Below are 17,888 nucleotides of genomic sequence, written 5' to 3' on the forward strand. Positions count from 1 at the left end.
AATTTTGAGGGCCGTTTGGGTGACAATAAGCTCCTGTTTGGTGAATGTCCACGGTGTGAAATGCTGCCTCCTAGCACACTGTGAGTGTGGCCCGCAAATGCCATATCGGGCCTTAAGAGCCAGGCGGCGTCCACTCACGTTTTTGTTGTTCTTGGCCATGGGCCCGTTTCAGCTCCGTCTGGGCCAGGGGTGCAGAGTAGCATTGTGGGAAGTCTGGGACTTGCCGAGGGAGGAAGCGGGGAGGTGTGAAGTGCACATCCACGGCTAGCCACAGACTTCGGGTGCCGTTTAGAAGTTCCAATTACCCCCTTAACCACCCCCCCCCCCAAAAAAAAAGAAAAAAAAAACAGAACTGGCTGCTGACTCAGGAGGAAGAGGAGGAGGAAGAGGGATGCAGGGAGCGCACACCTTACCTCCCTCTTCCCTCCCTCCCTTCCACGCTTTCTTGCTCCCTCACTCGCGTCTCCTCACTCGGCGGCAGCCACGCACAACACAACACCGCCGACGCGCACATACACACATGTACACACGCAACACACATACACACACACTGAGCGGCATCCTCAACACAACGTCAGACGCCCTTGGACTGCAGCGGGGGAGGTGAGTGTGTGTCAGTATGTGAAACCTGCTGTGTGTGTGTTTATGGGGCACACCAGAGCCATGAAGATGAGTTTATGTGTGTGCGTGTTTGCGTGAGAGTGCATGTGTGCGTGCACGAGTGTGTTGCACCAGACCGAAACAAACCCACACAATAGTAATTTGTGTGTGTGTTTCATGCGCGGGGAATTGGCGTTCCTGTTTTTTATTAGAGATTTTTTCATATGTTGTATCAAGGGTTCTGCCACAGGTTCTTTAGAGTTTGAAGCAGACATTTTATTTGAGGTTCTTTCATTGGTCTTTCATTGGTTTATCAAATTTATCAGAAGTTGTACAAGAGGTTTTATGGCAGGTTCGACCAAAAGTCCTTTTAAATGGTTGTACTACAGTTTCTTTTAAGGGTTCTCCTGTTGAGTCAATCAGAACGTCTATAGGTAGCACATTGTAGTTCTGTACTGTAGCATGTTTGACATATTTTAGAGAGTCCGCCAGAACTTGTATTAAAGGCTCTTTTATGGGTTAGAAGTTTCTATTGGAGGTTCTACCCTAGGTTTTCTAAGGTTCTACCAGAATGTCCGTCAATCGTTCTACAAAAGGTTCTTTTGTCGTTCTTACTCTCTGTTGTTCATCAGAAGGTGTACATGAGGTTTTATGACAGGTTCTACCTTAAGTTCTTTTCGAGGTTCCACCAGAGGTTTTTACAGGTTTATAGGTTCTTCCATGGGTTCTATCATAGGGTCCAGCACAACTTCTACCATAGGTTAAATACTGAAGTATGTCAGACACAAGGGATTTTAGTTTTTTTTTTAGGTTCTTTTATAGGTTCTACTCAGCTCTATTAGAAATTGTACACTGTAATAAAAAATGAGGTCGTTCAACATAAAAGTCTTTGTTGAGAATTCGCAATGATGCGCACATACCAGTCTTCACACATACCAGTCTATGTTTAATCAAATGAAACAACAATGTTATACATTGTAAATTACTCATAAATACAAATTGTTACAACATAACAGTATGACTTCTTGCCACTGAACACGTGTTGTGCAAACTGGTGTTACTTCTTCATATTAATGCCAGTGTGTATGTTTTGTTAAACACATCCGACTAAGTTGAAATGCTTTTTAACAAACAACCTTTTGTTAGGAGAACACAGCATTTTGGCCTCTGACGACGTAGTAACTTATGTTGAATAATTGTTGAACTAATGCCCTTGAGTTAAGTAAAATGACAGAGGTTTGTCACTAGGACACAAAATTCTACTTTTTCTATTTGCACTACTTGCAGCTATATGTTAGGAGAACATACGTGTTTATGGCGAAAAATAAATGTAACCGCTTAAGTTAAAACAAAGTGTGTTGACAATACCTCTGCATGTACAAACAGGATATATGCAATTTCACATTAGATCACATTTTTATTTAAAACAAAACTTTTTTCAAATACAAATTGTATTTATAAGTACAATTGGAAAAATATACACAATATTGAAAATAGAAAAAATACAAAATTATAAAATATTAGATTAAAATAAACAGAAATTAAGTACCTCAAATTCTAGGGGTCAGTCGGCCGAAGTTTACAGTCGAAATCGCTAACGGACGCTCCGGATTAGAGCTGAAATAGGCAAGACGAGACCAACAAAAAACAAGTTTTTAATTTTTTTTTTTCCCATACAAAAATTGTTATACGGCGTACACAATTTGAAATGATCAAAAAACATATAAAATACGGGGAAAACGTATACGTTGACAGGTATGGATGGAGTTCTTTTTTTCTGTCCAGGTTTGACATATGTCCTATTGTATAAACTGTCTTTCAATGCCCCCATCACACACGGTGGGATGAAATAACGAGGAGCATTGTCCCTTTTACCCAGGGGTCTTCAATCCTGTTCCCTGAGGGCCGGTGTCCTACCTGATTTCCATCCGTCCCTGCGGCAACACACACCTGATTCAAATGATCAGGATCATTATCCAGCTTCTGCAGACCTTTGGTGAATATCTGTAGCAGGGAGAGATGGAAAGCAGGCAGGACACCGGCCCTCAAGGAACAGGATTGAAGACTCCTGCTTTTACCTAACAACAAAAACAGATATTTATTTGCGTGTAACTCATGGTACAGCGATAGAAATACTCTGTTTTAAACGAAAAAATAGCTGTTCTTGTTAGCGAGTCAGATGCTAATATAGCCACAACACTAACAGAGGTTTTTCACCCCCAATATGATGGAAGCGTTGCCTGTAGCCTCACTTCGTTATATTGCCACATTGGAAACGGATTATGGAGAAGTACAAAATAGGAAGAAATAATTATTTATACTCACCTGCTCCTGCTTCGGTCGCTGACCGTCGGGGGTGCACAGGGCAGACGTCACTCGAGCGCCGGCGGCGTCGCTTCCGGATAGCGATATGTTCGCGGGTAGAGCCCGGCGAGTCCATTGCCAAACTGGTAGCCAAAAGAGAGAACCACAGAGAAACGCGGTTGCACTGGAGTGATTATTTATTTTGCCATTCTTCTTCCACTCGACTAATATTCGCGTAAATGTTGTCATCTTCTACCAGAGTTCTGTACTTACTTTTCTCTTAAACAGCCCGCGACTACACTGCCATAGTACATCACAAAGCTCTATGTTCAGTGTTCTTCCGCCAAGTCGCCACCCTTGTTCAAGATTATAGGTTCCTCACTAGTGTTTCTTAAAATGTAGGATGACAAAAGTTTTATAAAAGTATTTGATTACTCTCTAAAGGCCACATAATATTCAATATATAACAAATGTAACTTTCAATGTAACTATATGTTATGGTTGTGTGTTAACAAGGTCCGGCTTCTACTGTTAAACTAAACAGGTCAAGTTGACGTTTTTACCCTTTGTTTTGGCAACTCACTTAAAAGAGATTTTTACCTTTGAACATATGAATATATGTTAACAATTGAAAACATTTAATGATGTGTTGAAACACACTTAAGTTACAGTAACACAATTGATGACATTTTTTTTACAGTGTATAGGTTGTTTCATAACTGATGCTACAGTCCAGATGATTTTTTTTTTCCAACATATTGTGGTGCAGGTTGCGCCATAGATTTTTTTTGCAGTACGTTCATAGGTTCTACTCTAAATTCCATGGCAATTCCATGTTTAATCAGAAGTTATTTTAGAAGAGTTTTGTGAGTCCAACTTCAAATTTCACGAGAGATTTTGTAACAGGTTTTTTTGTATAGAGCTATTTGTAAATTTTTGTTCTTTCATTGGTTCTACTTAAGGTTTCATTACAAGTTCTACCATTGGTTTAATTAAAGGTTTCACCAGATATTTTAGAGGTTCTTTCATGGGTTTCGTTCGTTTTGAGCTTCCACCAAGGTTTTATCAGAAACTCTTTCTCAGGCTGTGTCATAGATCCATCAGAAATTCTTCCATTGGTTCTTTGAGAGGTTACGAGCATCATTAGCCTGCGTTGTAACCATGCTAACAAAAATATTAGCTCGTTTTGCTACAATGCTAACAATAACAACAACAACTTCAGTTCTTGTTAGCACCACACTAACTGCAAGATTAGCTTGTGTTGCCATCACACTAATATTAGTTTGCATTGCTGTGACCTGTTTTTGTGACACTGGTGGACATTCGGTTCCAGTTAGCTTGTTAGCTGGCGCAACATGCTTACGCGCGTGTGAATGCAGCTGAGGATGTGTGTGTGTGTGTGTGTGTCGGGGTGTGTCTGTGTGTGTGTGTGCATATGTGTGTGCGTGGGTGTGTGTGTGTCCGTGTGCGTGTGCATATGTGTGTGTGTGGGTGTGTGTGGGTGTGTGTGGGGGTGTGTGTGTGTGTGCATACATGCGCAGAGACTGCCAGTGTTACAATAACAAGACAGCAAGGGCCCCTGGGGGCCGTCAAGACTGTTTACTTTAGTCTTTAGTCTTTGTGTGTGTGCGGGTGTGCGTGTGCATGCGTGCATTCATCAGTGTATGTGTGTGAGAGGGTCTCTGTGTGAGAGAGTGTATTTGTGTGCCTGAGAGAATGTGTGTGCGTGATTGACTGACTGTGTGTGTGATTAGTTGTGTTTGACTGAGTGTGTGTGGGTGTGGGTGTGTGTGTGTGCATGTGTGTGAGTGAGAGGGTCTGTGTGTGAGAGTGTAGTGAATGTGTGTGCCTGTGAGAACATGTGCATGGGTGTGAGAGTGTTTGTCTCACCAGCGTGCGTGTGCATGTCAACACGTATATACAGTAGATAGATGAAGAAAGGCGTAAAGCGTCATGTTAACAATAACATGAGCTCGCGTTGACGTTTGGCCAACAATAACATTAACTAACCTTTACGTCACACTAACAAAACATTAGCTCACATAGGCATCACATTAACACGTGTTGCCGCCACGCTAAAAACAACATTAGCTCACATAGTCATCTTGCTAATGCCAACTTGTTCTTTGATTTGCTTTGTCATCATGCTAACAACAACGCTAGCGTATGTTGTATGTTGCGGCCTTGCTAACAACAGTAGCTCGATTTTTTGTTATACTAACTGATTTAATCCACTTAATTTGATGTATAAAAATGAATTAATTCACTGACTAGCTGCTTCCACTTTGGCTCAGTTTGTTGCGCAAGTGTGAACGGAAGCAGAATTCACTTTTATTTTCCACTGTCTTGTAATGCCATGAGCTCAACATCAACTAATTATGTACTGGTTATCTTATTAATCATTCATCATTTAATGAGAAGTCCCATCAACCCGACATATGTTTGTTTGCTTTAGAAGTCCATTCACCCCATGTCAACTTCATTTTTACCATCATCAGTGTCAACAACCTTCGCTTATGTTCCTGTCATGCTAACAACTTTAGGTTGTATATGTTCATGTTAGCAACAATATCTTAATTATGTTGCATACTGAGATTAGCTCATGTTGTTGTCCTGCTAACGGAAACATTAATCAGGCTAACGGCAACATTAGTCATGTTGCCACCATGCTAATAACATTACCCTGTGATTTGATTATGCTAACTGATTTAATCTATTTATTTGTAAGTAAAAAAAAAAAGCAATTCACATTGCTGACATAATAATTAATCAATCCTTTTATAGGATGCGTGGAAAATGTTTACACAATACAACAATACATGTAGCCTATTGGAAGTATAAAAACGAACTAATTAATCTGACATACAAAAAGTGAAACAATCCACATAATTTGATGTATAAAATTGAATTATTTCACTCACTAGCTGCTTCCACTTTGGCTCAGTTTGTTGCGCAAGTGTAAACAGAAGCAGAATACACTTTCGCTTTGTTGTTGTCCAACGAGATAATCATCAACTTGTTACGAGCTGCTTAGCTTGTCAATCATTCATTAATTGATTAGAAGTCCAATTAATCTAACCTATGCTTGTTTGCTTTGGAAGTCCATTCACCCTGTGAACTTCATTTCACCATCAGTCAATAACCTTTGCTCATGTACCCGGCATGCTAACAACTTTAGCTTGTGTTGCTGTCATAGTAGGAACAATAGACAAACAATTATCACATGCTGTCATCAGAACGTTAGCTTTCTTTTCAAATGTTAATTTATTTAGATGTCATGCTAACAACAATATTATGTCACGTTTCTGTGATGCTAACAGTAGGATTAGCTAGCAATGCCATGATGTAACGACTTCAGTTGGTGTTGCCATCACGCCGTTTTGTATTTTGTCCACTAGGATGCGTGTGCGCTCCTTGGAGGCGTTTGGTGAGACCGGCGTGGTCCTGCTGGCCGTCCTCATGCTGACGATGTCCGTAGGACGCCTCGCTACCACGGCCACCTCTCCGCTGCAGGTCAAATACCCGCACAAGACAAGCCCAGGAGGGGCACCCTTTTGTCTCCCTTTCCCGTCTACTTTTGGGTGTTCCTTTTTCTGTCTCTTTTTCTCTCCTTGCATTTCCTTTTGTGCCTCCTTTTGTTTGTCTTAAGCACGTATACCACAAGGGTTGTCCCCCCCCCCCGCCACACACACACACACACACACACACACCCACACACCCCCACACACTCACATTCCAGCAGCATGCTCACATTGCTCAGTTTGATTGCTGCTGCTGCACATGGGGAATGTTTGGAAAGTGCGGCCTCAGCACTTTTGGGGATGTTCACAACAATGCCCTTTCGCTGACTTCTGATTGGCTAACATGCTCACTCAGGCAGCAGGTTCTTCTTTTTGGGTCTGGTAAATTACCCCAGGAACTAAATTGAGACAATAGTTCCCATGGTCTAAACAGATCATATTCATTCAAAATTTCCTTTCTTCCGCCAAGTTCCAGGAACTTGTGATTCTTGGTACTTTTATTTCCTGGAACTATAAAGGTTTCAATCAAGATTAAGTTTCAGGCCCCAAATGTTCATGGACCTTTCAAAAATTATACTTGACCTCTTGGAAATACTATCCAAACCACCCATCTTAATTTTCACTTTTTTCATCCCTTTTTGATCCATAACTCCGTGTATGCGTGTGCGTGTGCATGTGTGTGTGCAGGAGGAAGGCAGTGTGGCCTCCAACAGCCTGGAGGAGCTCCAGGTGACGGCGTTCTGGTGGGGCGAGTGGGCTAAGTGGACGGCGTGCACGCGCACCTGCGGCGGAGGCGTGAAGTCACAGGAGAGACACTGCCTCAAACAGAGGTCACTACAGACTACCGTTTCTGACGGTCTGCGAAGGCAACACCTGAGTTCTCTTGTTGATGTTGTTTACGTGTGTCCTTCGTGTCCAAAGAAAGAAAGTTGCTGCGTTCAAGGACAACATGACATGCTCAGGAACTTCCAAGCGGTACCACCTGTGCAACACACAAGTCAGTCGCCCCCCCCCCCCCCCCCACACACACACACATACACACACGCACACACACTGGCACTCACGCGTACCTCTGGAAACATACAGACAGACGCAGACCACCAAGTTTGTTGTTTGCGCCATGCAGGACTGTCCGGCCAGTGGTCGAAGCTTCCGGGAGGAGCAGTGCTGGTCCTTCAACTCGCAGCTCTACAGTGGCCACAGCTACCAGTGGAAACCTCTCTATCCGGGTACCACACATTTAGTCTTACTTATGCGTTAGGGTGGGAAGCCACAGTTAGGTGTTCAAACTTGGGTTAGAGTTTTAAGTTAGGGTTTCAAGCATAGTTTAGGGTTTCAGATCAGGATTAGTGTCTGTGTCTGTTAGCGCGAACATTAGTGTTGAGGTTAGCACCGATGTTAGCATTGACATTAGAGGTGACAAAAACATTAGCGGTAATTTTGGCATTGACGTTAGCGCTGCGCTGTGTGTAGACGACTACGTGCACATCTCCAGCAACCCGTGCGACCTCCACTGCACTACTGCCGACGGCCAGCGTCAGCTGATGGTGGCGGCGCGTGATGGCACGTCCTGCAAATACAGCAGCTACCGCGGTGTCTGCGTGGACGGTAAGTGTGAGGTGAGTCCACGGTCGGCCACGATTTCAACATAGGGTTTCAAGCCTAGGTTATGGTTCTAAAGCAGGCTAATGTGCACGTTTGGTATATTTCTATTTAACAGACCGATGTTGAAAAATGCTGACATCATTATTTTTCTTTGATGTTTCCCAGCCAATCGGGTGCGATGGTGTTCTCTTCTCATCCAACACGTTGGACAAATGTGGAGTGTGCCAGGGCGATGGCAGCAGCTGCAGCAGGGTCACCGGAAACTTCCGCCGCGGGGCCACTACGCTCGGTGAGTGCCACCGGTTCACACTGCCACACGGTTGCCACGGCACCCACTTGCCCCCACTGCCTGCTCGCCACTGCTGTCCGCTCAGCACGCCGCATCGCCGTTTCCTCACCGTCAGTGCTTGCTCACCATGGCTTCCCTCTCGCCAACACGATCGGCTTGCCACGCCACTGGCTCTCCACCGCCGTCGGCTCGCCACCACTGGCTGGTCACCACTGACGCCACCGTCCGCTTGCTAGCACCACACCACCACTGCCACCGCCTGATCTCCGCCACCGCAGTCTTCATTGCTGCTCGTCCCGACCAACGCCCGATCCGCACTGCTGCCACCCGATCCTCACCGCTGCCTGACTTGATCACTCGACCAACTCGATCCCACTGCTGTCCAGTTTCTTGCTGCCACCTAGGCCGCTAAGGTCAGTCTCTTTTCTCCTGGTTTGCAGGCTACGCCTTCATCACACAAATCCCTGAAGGGTCATGGGACATCCAGGTCATCGAAAGGAAAAAGTCAGCCGACGTTCTCGGTCAGTGATTGGCTGACAGAAAGTCCATTTTCTCAGACAAAAAAAGCAAAAGAACAAGCCAAACGTGCTTCCTCCTTGCAGCTGTGACTGACCAAGCGGGGAACTTCTTCTTTAACGGCGCCTACAAAGTGGACAGCCCTCAGAACTTCCACGTGGCTGGCACTGTCTTCAAGTACCGACGCCCCATGGACATCTACGAAACGGGCATTGAGTACATCGTTGCCAAAGGGCCCCTGGACCAGCCGGTCAACATCCTGGTACCCAACGCGGCTTTTCAGGGATTCGGGTTTCCAAATAAGAGTTAGGATTTTAAATTATGGTTTGCATACAAAGTTGGTGTTTCAAACCTGGCTTAGGGCTTCAAAATAATAGGTTTAAGGTTTCAGATTAGGGTGGGTTAGGAAATTTCAAATCGCACCATTTGAAACCATTTCAATGGTGCGTTTAAAGCCTGAGCTATGGTGCTTTAAAAAGCATTGTTTCGACTTTCAAATTAAGATTTCAAACCAAGGTCGAGGCCTTCAAGCATGGGATTTTTAATTAGTGTTTCTCTCCTGGATAAGGGTTTCAAATTAGGATTAGGATTTAGGATTTAAAAGTAGAGTTTGAAGCTTGGGTTAGGGTTTCAAACACCAGTGTTTAAAGACAGGGTTAGAATTTCAAGCGAGGGTTGTGTTTTCAAAACAGGGTTTCCAATTAGGGTTTCAAGCCACAATTTCTGATTAAAAGTAGGGCTTCAAGAAGGGCGGTTGGGTCTTACAAGCCTTAATGTTTAAAAGGAAGGTTTCAAGCCTTGATGTGTCCTTTAAGGTGTGGAATCAGAACGGCCGCACGCCGTACATCACGTATGAGTACACAGTCCTGAGAGACTCCCTGCCACCTGTGCCGCCGCCGCCCATCTACACGGGTGCTGACAGCTCGGTGGAGACTGGCCCCCTGCCGGCGCCCAACGCCAGCCGCTATCAACAGACGCCCGCCGGGGGGCGTATGGAGGGTGGCGCGCAGCAGGAGACCAACGAAGTCTACGAGGAGACCGCACACATACACTGTGACACGGACACACACTACACAGGTATACACACGCACGCACACACACGGGCGTTTTTTATCCCTTTGTCCGTTTCTCCCTTTTGTGTGTAATTTTAATGTCCTTCGTGTCTCCTTGAAGCTCTTCGTTTATCCTTTTTCCATTAAGGAACTCAAAAATCTGTTGTGTCCAAAGGGACACGAGGGAATGTGTCCTGTGTCAAGATAGCTGCAAAGCACTATATATGCATGTGGGGGGCGTGTGGGGGTGTGTGCGCGCATGTGAGGATGGTACTCGTGCAGTGTTGCATTATTGATGTCGCTCGCACACAAAGAGTATCAGCAGCAGATAAAAAATTCACATGAGGACCATTACACCATGCTGCCCCACCAGGAGGCGTGGCTGATGGGGCGGGCAGCTTCTTGTGGGCATCACCCTCACATCTCACATATTGTCTCTCTAACGCTTTCCATCCTGTCCCACTAGAGGGCAACAGCAGCCACATGGGAAGCACTGCCAACCCGATACCCGCCGATGTGACCCTGGACCATGAGGCAGACGCTCCCAACCTCATCTGGAGGGTTCTACTGGAAGGACGTGTGGGTCCAGATGAGCTGCTCATCAATATTTCCACCAATCAGCTGCTGGAGACGGAAGGAGACGACTTGTTCTCAGCCGAGGCAGACCCCGGAGGCCTAGAGGCCGACGGACTGCTTGGACGAAACCGGACCCTGCAGTTCACGCTCGGACGTAAACGCAACGACAGCAGCGCAGATGTCTTTTACCACAACAAGACGCTGCACTCCGTGGGCAGGGCCGGCGGCCGCTCCAACAGGACCAGGTGATGCAACAGAACTAGGTCACACAAGAGTCGGGTCTCATGACAGACAGAACCAGGTAACACAATCAAACCAACAAAACCAGGCACTACAATAGTACCAGGTATTAAAACAGAAACGGGTATTTCAACCAATCGAATCAGGTACTGCCATCAGACCAACTACTACAACAGAACTGGGTAACACAAGAGAATCGGGTAATACAACAAAGCCAACAAAACTGGGTACTACAGATAACAAACACAGCCAGGTTCCACTACACATTGGGCATAAACAGGTAACACAACAGAATGAATAGAAACAACACAACACAACCAACCGAACCAGGTTCTACAAAAGAACCAGGTAACATAACTAAACCAACCGATCTAAGTACTACAACACAACCCATGGGACCAGGTACTACAACACAACCAACAAAAACCAGGTACTACAACAGAGCCAACAGAACCAGGTCACACAAGTTAATAAACAGAACCTGGTAACACAAACCAATCAACTAGGTAGCAGATTAGGATCATATACTACAACAGAATCAGGGACTGAAATAGGACGGAATACGGAAGCAGAACCAGGTACAACAACCAAACCAGGTATCCCAACACAACCAGGTACTGGAACAGATGCAATTAACCCAACAGAACCTAGTACTGCAATAGAACCAGGTACTAAAACTGAACCCAATGTTGAAACAAAGCCAAGTCGAAACACAGACAGGTATTTCAACAGAACCGGCTAACCACCATAGAACTAGGTACTACAACAGAACTAGGGAATGGAACAAAGCAAGGTACAACAACAGGACCTGTTGCTGCAACAGAACAAGGTATTGAAACAGAACCAGGTAACAAACAGAACCTGATATTGACATAGAACCAGGCAATACTAGAAACGGGGTGCTTTACATTTTATTTTACAGAGAGGCATCCTTGGGTTCTGTGTCCATACAAGTGGGATGTAAAATACGTAGACATGTAGCTTGTCTTATCGATGTTTCATTCCACAGGGGGAATCCGAGGCTTTACCAGAAGAACCTGAAGCTGAGTCCGGCCGACATGTACCGCTGGAAGCTTTCCTCCCAGGAGCCCTGCAGCATGACCTGCTCCATTGGTACCTTCCCATCCCGGACTGCTGCGTTTAGGCAAATCTGGACCAGTAAATTCTCGATACACTTTCAGCTATTACTGCCGATCTCTTCCAGGCGTGTCCAGGTCCTTTGTCACGTGCATCCGCTATGATGGCGTGGAGGTGCACGACATGTACTGTGATGCGCTGACCCGACCAGAACCGGTCCACGACTTCTGCATTGGGCGGGAGTGTCAGCCCAGGTACGCTACTGACAAAAGGTTGATGATAGACTTTCAAATCAAGTTTCTAGATCAACCTGCTCTATAAAATGCACTATAACCTCTGCATGAGAACTTGTTCAATGTTTCAGTCCTTTGCGTTTTGTAATTGCTTGTGGGCGTTGTGTCTTTGCTTGTTGAAGCACATTGAGTTGCCTTGTGTATGAAATGTGCTATAGAAATGAAACTGCCTTGCCTTGCCTTGCTTTGCCTCTAACAAGGAGCTGAACTGCAAACAGGTGTCCGTTAATGGACCAGTAACAGAACCAGATAACGCAACACAACCGGCTACTATAACAGAACCAGGCACTACAATTGGCCCAGGCAATACACCAGAAGTAGGTAACACAACAAAACATTGGACTACAACACGGCCAACAGAGCCACATACTAAAATCCGAACAGAAACTAAAACAGAACTAATGAGCCAGGTCCTACAAGAGAACCTGGTACTGCAGTAGGACCTAGTACCACAACAGAACCAAATAGCATAAGAGATTAAAGTATTGAAAAAGCCAGGCACCACAACAGAATTAGAGACAGCGCTGGAACAAAACAGGGACCCACGACTGAACCATGAAATTTTCACCCAAAAGCCCAATATCCCAAACTTTTTGGGAGGAGTGTACGTGGACCCCCAAAAAGGGCAGTGGCCGTAATGTGAGCGGATGCTTCTTGGGGTGCCCTTCAGGTGGGAGGCCAGCAGCTGGAGCGAGTGCTCGCGGACCTGTGGTGAGGGCTTCCAGTTCCGACAGGTCCGATGTTGGAAGATGCTGTCACCCGGCTTGGACAGCTCCGTCTATAGTGACCTATGCACCGTGGCCGACCTGGAGAGACCCATGGAGAGGCGGCCCTGCAAGAGCCCCGCCTGTGGCCCGCAGTGGGAAGTTGCCGAATGGACGGAGGTACGACGCCTTCAACATTGTCTCGTGTACTGTTCACAATGTTCATGAGTTTTAAAGATTAAAATGGATGATAAGAATAGAAAATGCTCAAATCGAATCTGTGACCTCCATGAGAGTTGGAAATGTATGTCGGGCATGTACAAGAAAGCTCAACCCGATGCTAAATGCTAGCAAGCCGAGAAAACCTAACGTGCTAACATGTTATTGTTTCTTTGTTGTACCTAGGCTCCTTTAAGGTTTGTAAGCTATTTGAACTGTATTAGAAACCATATGTTTTGGTGGCCTCAAAATGAATTTAGGGAATTTACAAAACATGTCAACCCAAAGCTAATCGTCAGCAAGTGCAGCTATACTAACATAACCTGTCTTTCCTGTACTATCTTTCTCTCTGTATGTATGTTTCAGTGTCTTCATTTGCAGTTTAACCATAATGCAAGGCATTATCAGCCCTAAGAAAGACGCTAACAAGGCTAGTTTTGCTAACATGATAACGTGCTAACACAGTGTTCTGCCAAGTGTGGCCGAAGAGATCAGGTGACCAGGGATGTCCGCTGCTCCGACGAAAGCCGTCCGTGCGACCCCATGACCAAACCGCTCGGCATCAAGAACTGCACGGGTCCGCCCTGCGAACGCCACTGGACCGTGTCTGAGTGGGGGCCTGTGAGTGGAAGTCACAAGCAACACAAGATAGTGAACCAAAAGCCACGCCATCACGAGACGTTCTGTTTTGCGCCTTCTTGTGCCGTAGTGCTCGGGACCGTGCCCACATGGGAGGATGGTGCGCCACGTGTATTGCAAGGCCCCCGATGGCCGGGTGGTGGCCGAGGACCAGTGCCCCGGCGACGAGAAGCCGCTTGCTGTGCAGCCCTGTGGGGAGAGGGATTGCCCCGCCCACTGGCTCAATCAGGACTGGGACAAGGTGAGCCTTGTTGAGAGTTGAACGCATGTGAAACCTGCGCATAACGCTTGTATAATGTTTGTACAACTTGTATGTAAAGTCTGTTTTGTGTCAAGCCTGTGCGTAATTCCTTTTACATGCATGTAACATGCATGAAACATGTATGAAACCACTGTGTAATGTGTTTGTAAACTGTGTATAATGCAATGCATGTAATGTAACGAGTGTAACCTGTCACTAACATGGAAAACTGGCATGTAAGCTTTGTGTAAGGTCTGCAATGTGTGAAGTTGGCATGTAATACGTGTGCACTGTGCGCAGTGCAATACCACGTGTGGCCGTGGCGTCAAGCGGCGGATCGTCCAGTGCGTGGGCATCAGCGGCGGCAAGTTCCTGGTCTTTGACGAGGAGGTGTGCGGCGCCGAAGAGAGGCCCGAACATGAGAGCACCTGCTTCGAGCGGCCTTGCTTCAAGTGGTACACCACACCCTGGTCCGAGGTAAGGTGATCTGCACCAGGTGTATGCGTGTAGCATGTGATGACTGTAACGTGTCGCCTGCGTGCTGTGAGGTTAATGTCATGTCTATGCGTCTTACATGCATCGCACGTGTAACCTGTCACATTTGTAACGGGTGCACCCATGAGGCAGGCTGGCGCAACGCATTGCAGACGTAACGCGTGTGTTGCACGCGCGTACACACATTCTGAATGCATGGAACATATATGTCACACATTACACAAGCGCTAATCACTTTTCAATTAAAAATTTGACACACATGCGAAACACATACACCACATGTTGCTCCCGTTACAATGACACGGTAACGATATTACACGTGTGACTTGGCGACAGTGTGTTTGTTACATCTGTGTTATCTGTATGTACCATGTGTTTATCACATGTGTTGCCAGTGTGTAATGTCTACAATGTGTGAAACATATATGTAACATGTGAAATGGCTACCATGTCTTTGTAACATTGGTTTGACATGTGGGTGGTATGTTTTTAGTGTAATGTGTGATGTCTGTATCATATGATTTGTATGTCATCTTTGTAAGATGCCTGTGTGACACAAATATGTGGCACGTGTTGTTCATACGCATATGTATAATGTTAGTAAAGTGGAAACATGCATGTAACGCGTTATACGGCTATCACATGTTTTGTAACTTCGTAAAACGTGTGAGGTATGCGTTTATCTCAATGTGTGTGTAATGTCTGTCATCGTAATGTATTTTTGACGCATAGTGTCTCTAATGCAATGTGATGTGATGTCATTTTTGTAACATGTTTTTAACCTGCCTGTCTGACATGTATTGCCCATGTGTTTAACATATGTAACACGTGTATAATGTGTCCGTGTGTAACATATCTCATGTGATGTGGATGTCACGTTTGCAATATCTGTAAGGCGATGTGGATGTAATGTTTGTAAGGTGCTCGTAACATGCCTGTTAGGCATGTAGTGTTTGTAGCATATGTTGAGTGTGTGTCTAAAGTGTGTAACCTCTGTGCAATGTCTGTAACCTGATAAAACATGCAGATAACGTGATATTGGTCAAACATATGTACTATTTGTACTGTCATGTGTGTAAGGTATATTTAGCATGTGTAATTTCTGTATAATGTGTGTGTGTTTCAACCGCGGATAATTTGCATGCAAAGTAATGCACACACGTGTGTGTCATAACATGCTTGTAACACGTAACCTGGGTGTGCCCAGTGCACCAAGACATGCGGCGTGGGCGTGAGGATGCGCGACGTCAAGTGTTATCAGGACCGCGAGCTGGTGCGAGGCTGCGACCCACTCACCAAGCCCGTGTCCAAGCAGACGTGCAGTCTCCAGCCGTGTCCCACTGAGCCACCGGGTCAGTCCGCCGGAATGTTCTTGCTCTTTGCCGGGACTTTCCTGGCTCGGGTTGAGGCAGAGCTGCTGCCTCTACTGCCTTATATACAGTGGTAGCTTGATTTATACCGTATTCTGCATATCCAGATATTCATAAAATATATGACGGAGATGTTTACAGTACAAGTTCATTCATATTGCACAATGACAAGAATCTCATTGCATCACGCCCTCTTGAACTGAGCCGCTCCATATCATAACGATTCGAACCGTAATCCCACTAAATCAAACCTAATCGAATCACTCTCTTTTAAAATGAACCCTCCCTGAATCGTATCGCACCCCATGTTTCATGGCACGTACCGAATCGGAGAGACGCACAGCCCAAGTAATTACTCACCAATAGGTCGTAATAATATCGGTCGTTCTTTGCAGAATACTGCAAAGTATTACCGAATACTGTACTGTACATGCATGTGTGAGTCCCGCCCTCCCTTTTTGTGTTGAAATATGACTTGTTTGTGTCTGTCGGTGTTCAGATGAAAGCTGCCAGGACCGGCCCACCACCAACTGCCTGCTGGCTCTCAAGGTGAACCTGTGCAGTCACTGGTACTACAGCAAGGCCTGCTGCCACTCTTGCCGGTCCCTGCGAGCGCCCACATCCTAGAACTCCCAACCCCACTGCCTTCCACCCACTTCCCGCTCGTGCACGTGGATTTGGTTCATCAGGTAGCTCGAGTGCAACGTTTACATTCTCAAAAGACAACGTCAACACACGAAAGGTTTCAAAGCTTGCCAGCTGTCAGGCTTCCTCACACTCGATTTTTGGTTGATCCCAGCATTCTGCACTGTTGTCTTTTCACATCATCCCCTCGCTCGCCCCCTACCTCTCTTATTCTCTTTTTTTCCTCCAGCATGCTTCACATATGCCATCTTGCTCTCTTTCTCCCTTTCTCTCTCTCTCTTTGTGTCTCTAACTTTTCCACGCTGTCTTTTCCCCAGCATCCATCTATCACACTTTGTCCCTCTCCCCATCATCCTTCCTCCTTTCTTTCTCAGCATCCTTCGCTTGCTCTCTCTCACTCTCTCTCCTTCATCATCCCTCTCTCTTTTGCTCTCTGGCTCTGTCCCTCCTCTTGATCCCGCCAACCTCTCTCTCTCTCTCTTTTTCACCTCGTTTCTTCCTCTCGCACTTTCGCCCTTTTACCACTCACCCTCTCTTGCCTGTCGTCCTTACTGCGCCACTTTCTTTTTTTCTTTTTCTTTTGCCCCTTGAGCCTTCCCTCTCGCTTTCCTATCAACTGTTCTCCTCTTATTCCCTTCCTCCTTACCTCTCTCACCCTTTTACCCACCGTGCTTCTCCTGCGCATCGCTCTCTTTCATCATTCTCTCGCCTCTTCACTTTTGCCAATATTCTTTCTTCCTCTTCCCATTATTCTTCAATTACTCTCTCTTCTTTTCTCATCATCATTCACTTGCTCGCTGTCTTTACACCATCGTCTCTCCCTTTCTCGCCCACGTGTCTTCACACCTTAAATGAGCCTTTAAACTTGAAGCGGAACCATGATGATGATGAAGACGAAGCTCCCCCCGCAGCCTGAAAGCGAACGATGTGCATCTCTCTGAGCCTTTAAACTTGAAGCAGAACCATGATGATGATGATGATGAAGACGAAGCTGCAGCTCCTCCCGCAGCCTGAAAGCGAACGGTGTGCATCTCTCTGAACATGACAATCTTCCATTCAGTTATTAAATATTATTTAACGGTGACAGTGAGTGAAATGTGCACGTCGGCGTATTTATTAGTCATCGGAAAAAAAGAAAAAAAAAACACAAAAAAAATAACAAACCTATTTTCACGTTAGCACGACCGCCTGACATTTAGTCTGTCAGGTCCCGAAAACAAAAGAAGAGGGTGGAAAAACAGAAGAAGATGGTGGACAGAGGAGCTGAGATTCCTGACACTTGAAATGTATTCAGACGTGTTTAACTTCCTGTCTTTGATATAAATATAACGGATACCTCTTTGTATGACGCGCCGGGACGCATGGACAGACATTGTTGATAATAAACACAACAAAATGTACACTTCTGTCTCTCTAATTGACTGTTCATGTTCACACTCCCTTTCTCTTACAGCTAACAACGAAACGCGTCAGGGGGATTACGCTTAGTGCCTGTTACACCA

The 17,888-nt window shown here is 45.6% G+C and overlaps 1 protein-coding gene across 4 annotated transcripts; it reads left to right on the forward strand.

Annotated features, from left to right (window-relative positions):
• Nucleotides 1–398: 398 nt before the first annotated feature.
• On the forward strand, nt 399–17,788 carry ttc16 (tetratricopeptide repeat domain 16). Of its 4 annotated transcripts, XR_015086977.1 has the most exons (20): nt 399–603; nt 6,303–6,417; nt 7,113–7,255; nt 7,347–7,422; nt 7,552–7,654; nt 7,899–8,044; nt 8,196–8,319; nt 8,760–8,840; nt 8,922–9,097; nt 9,651–9,912; nt 10,354–10,708; nt 11,713–11,816; nt 11,908–12,034; nt 12,744–12,957; nt 13,462–13,617; nt 13,706–13,876; nt 14,177–14,353; nt 15,579–15,723; nt 16,241–16,430; nt 16,616–17,788. XR_015086977.1 is itself a non-coding variant. In XM_086032034.1 (19 exons), exons 2-19 carry the CDS (start codon nt 6,304–6,306, stop codon nt 16,366–16,368), a joined length of 2,802 nt encoding a protein of 933 aa, XP_085888160.1. In that variant the 5' UTR covers nt 554–603; nt 6,303; the 3' UTR covers nt 16,369–17,788. The 4 variants fall into 4 exon arrangements, 3 of the variants coding, with proteins under 3 accessions (XP_085888159.1, XP_085888160.1, XP_085888161.1); XM_086032034.1 differs by having other exon boundaries at nt 554–603; nt 16,241–17,788; XM_086032033.1 differs by lacking the exon at nt 8,196–8,319 and having other exon boundaries at nt 400–603; nt 7,899–8,033; nt 16,241–17,788.
• Nucleotides 17,789–17,888: the final 100 nt, after the last annotated feature.

Source organism: Filicampus tigris, chromosome 5 (assembly GCF_054856515.1).
Source record: "Filicampus tigris isolate MCC_2025a chromosome 5, RoL_Ftig_1.0, whole genome shotgun sequence".
In the NCBI taxonomy this organism is placed as follows: Eukaryota; Metazoa; Chordata; class Actinopteri; order Syngnathiformes; family Syngnathidae; genus Filicampus; species Filicampus tigris.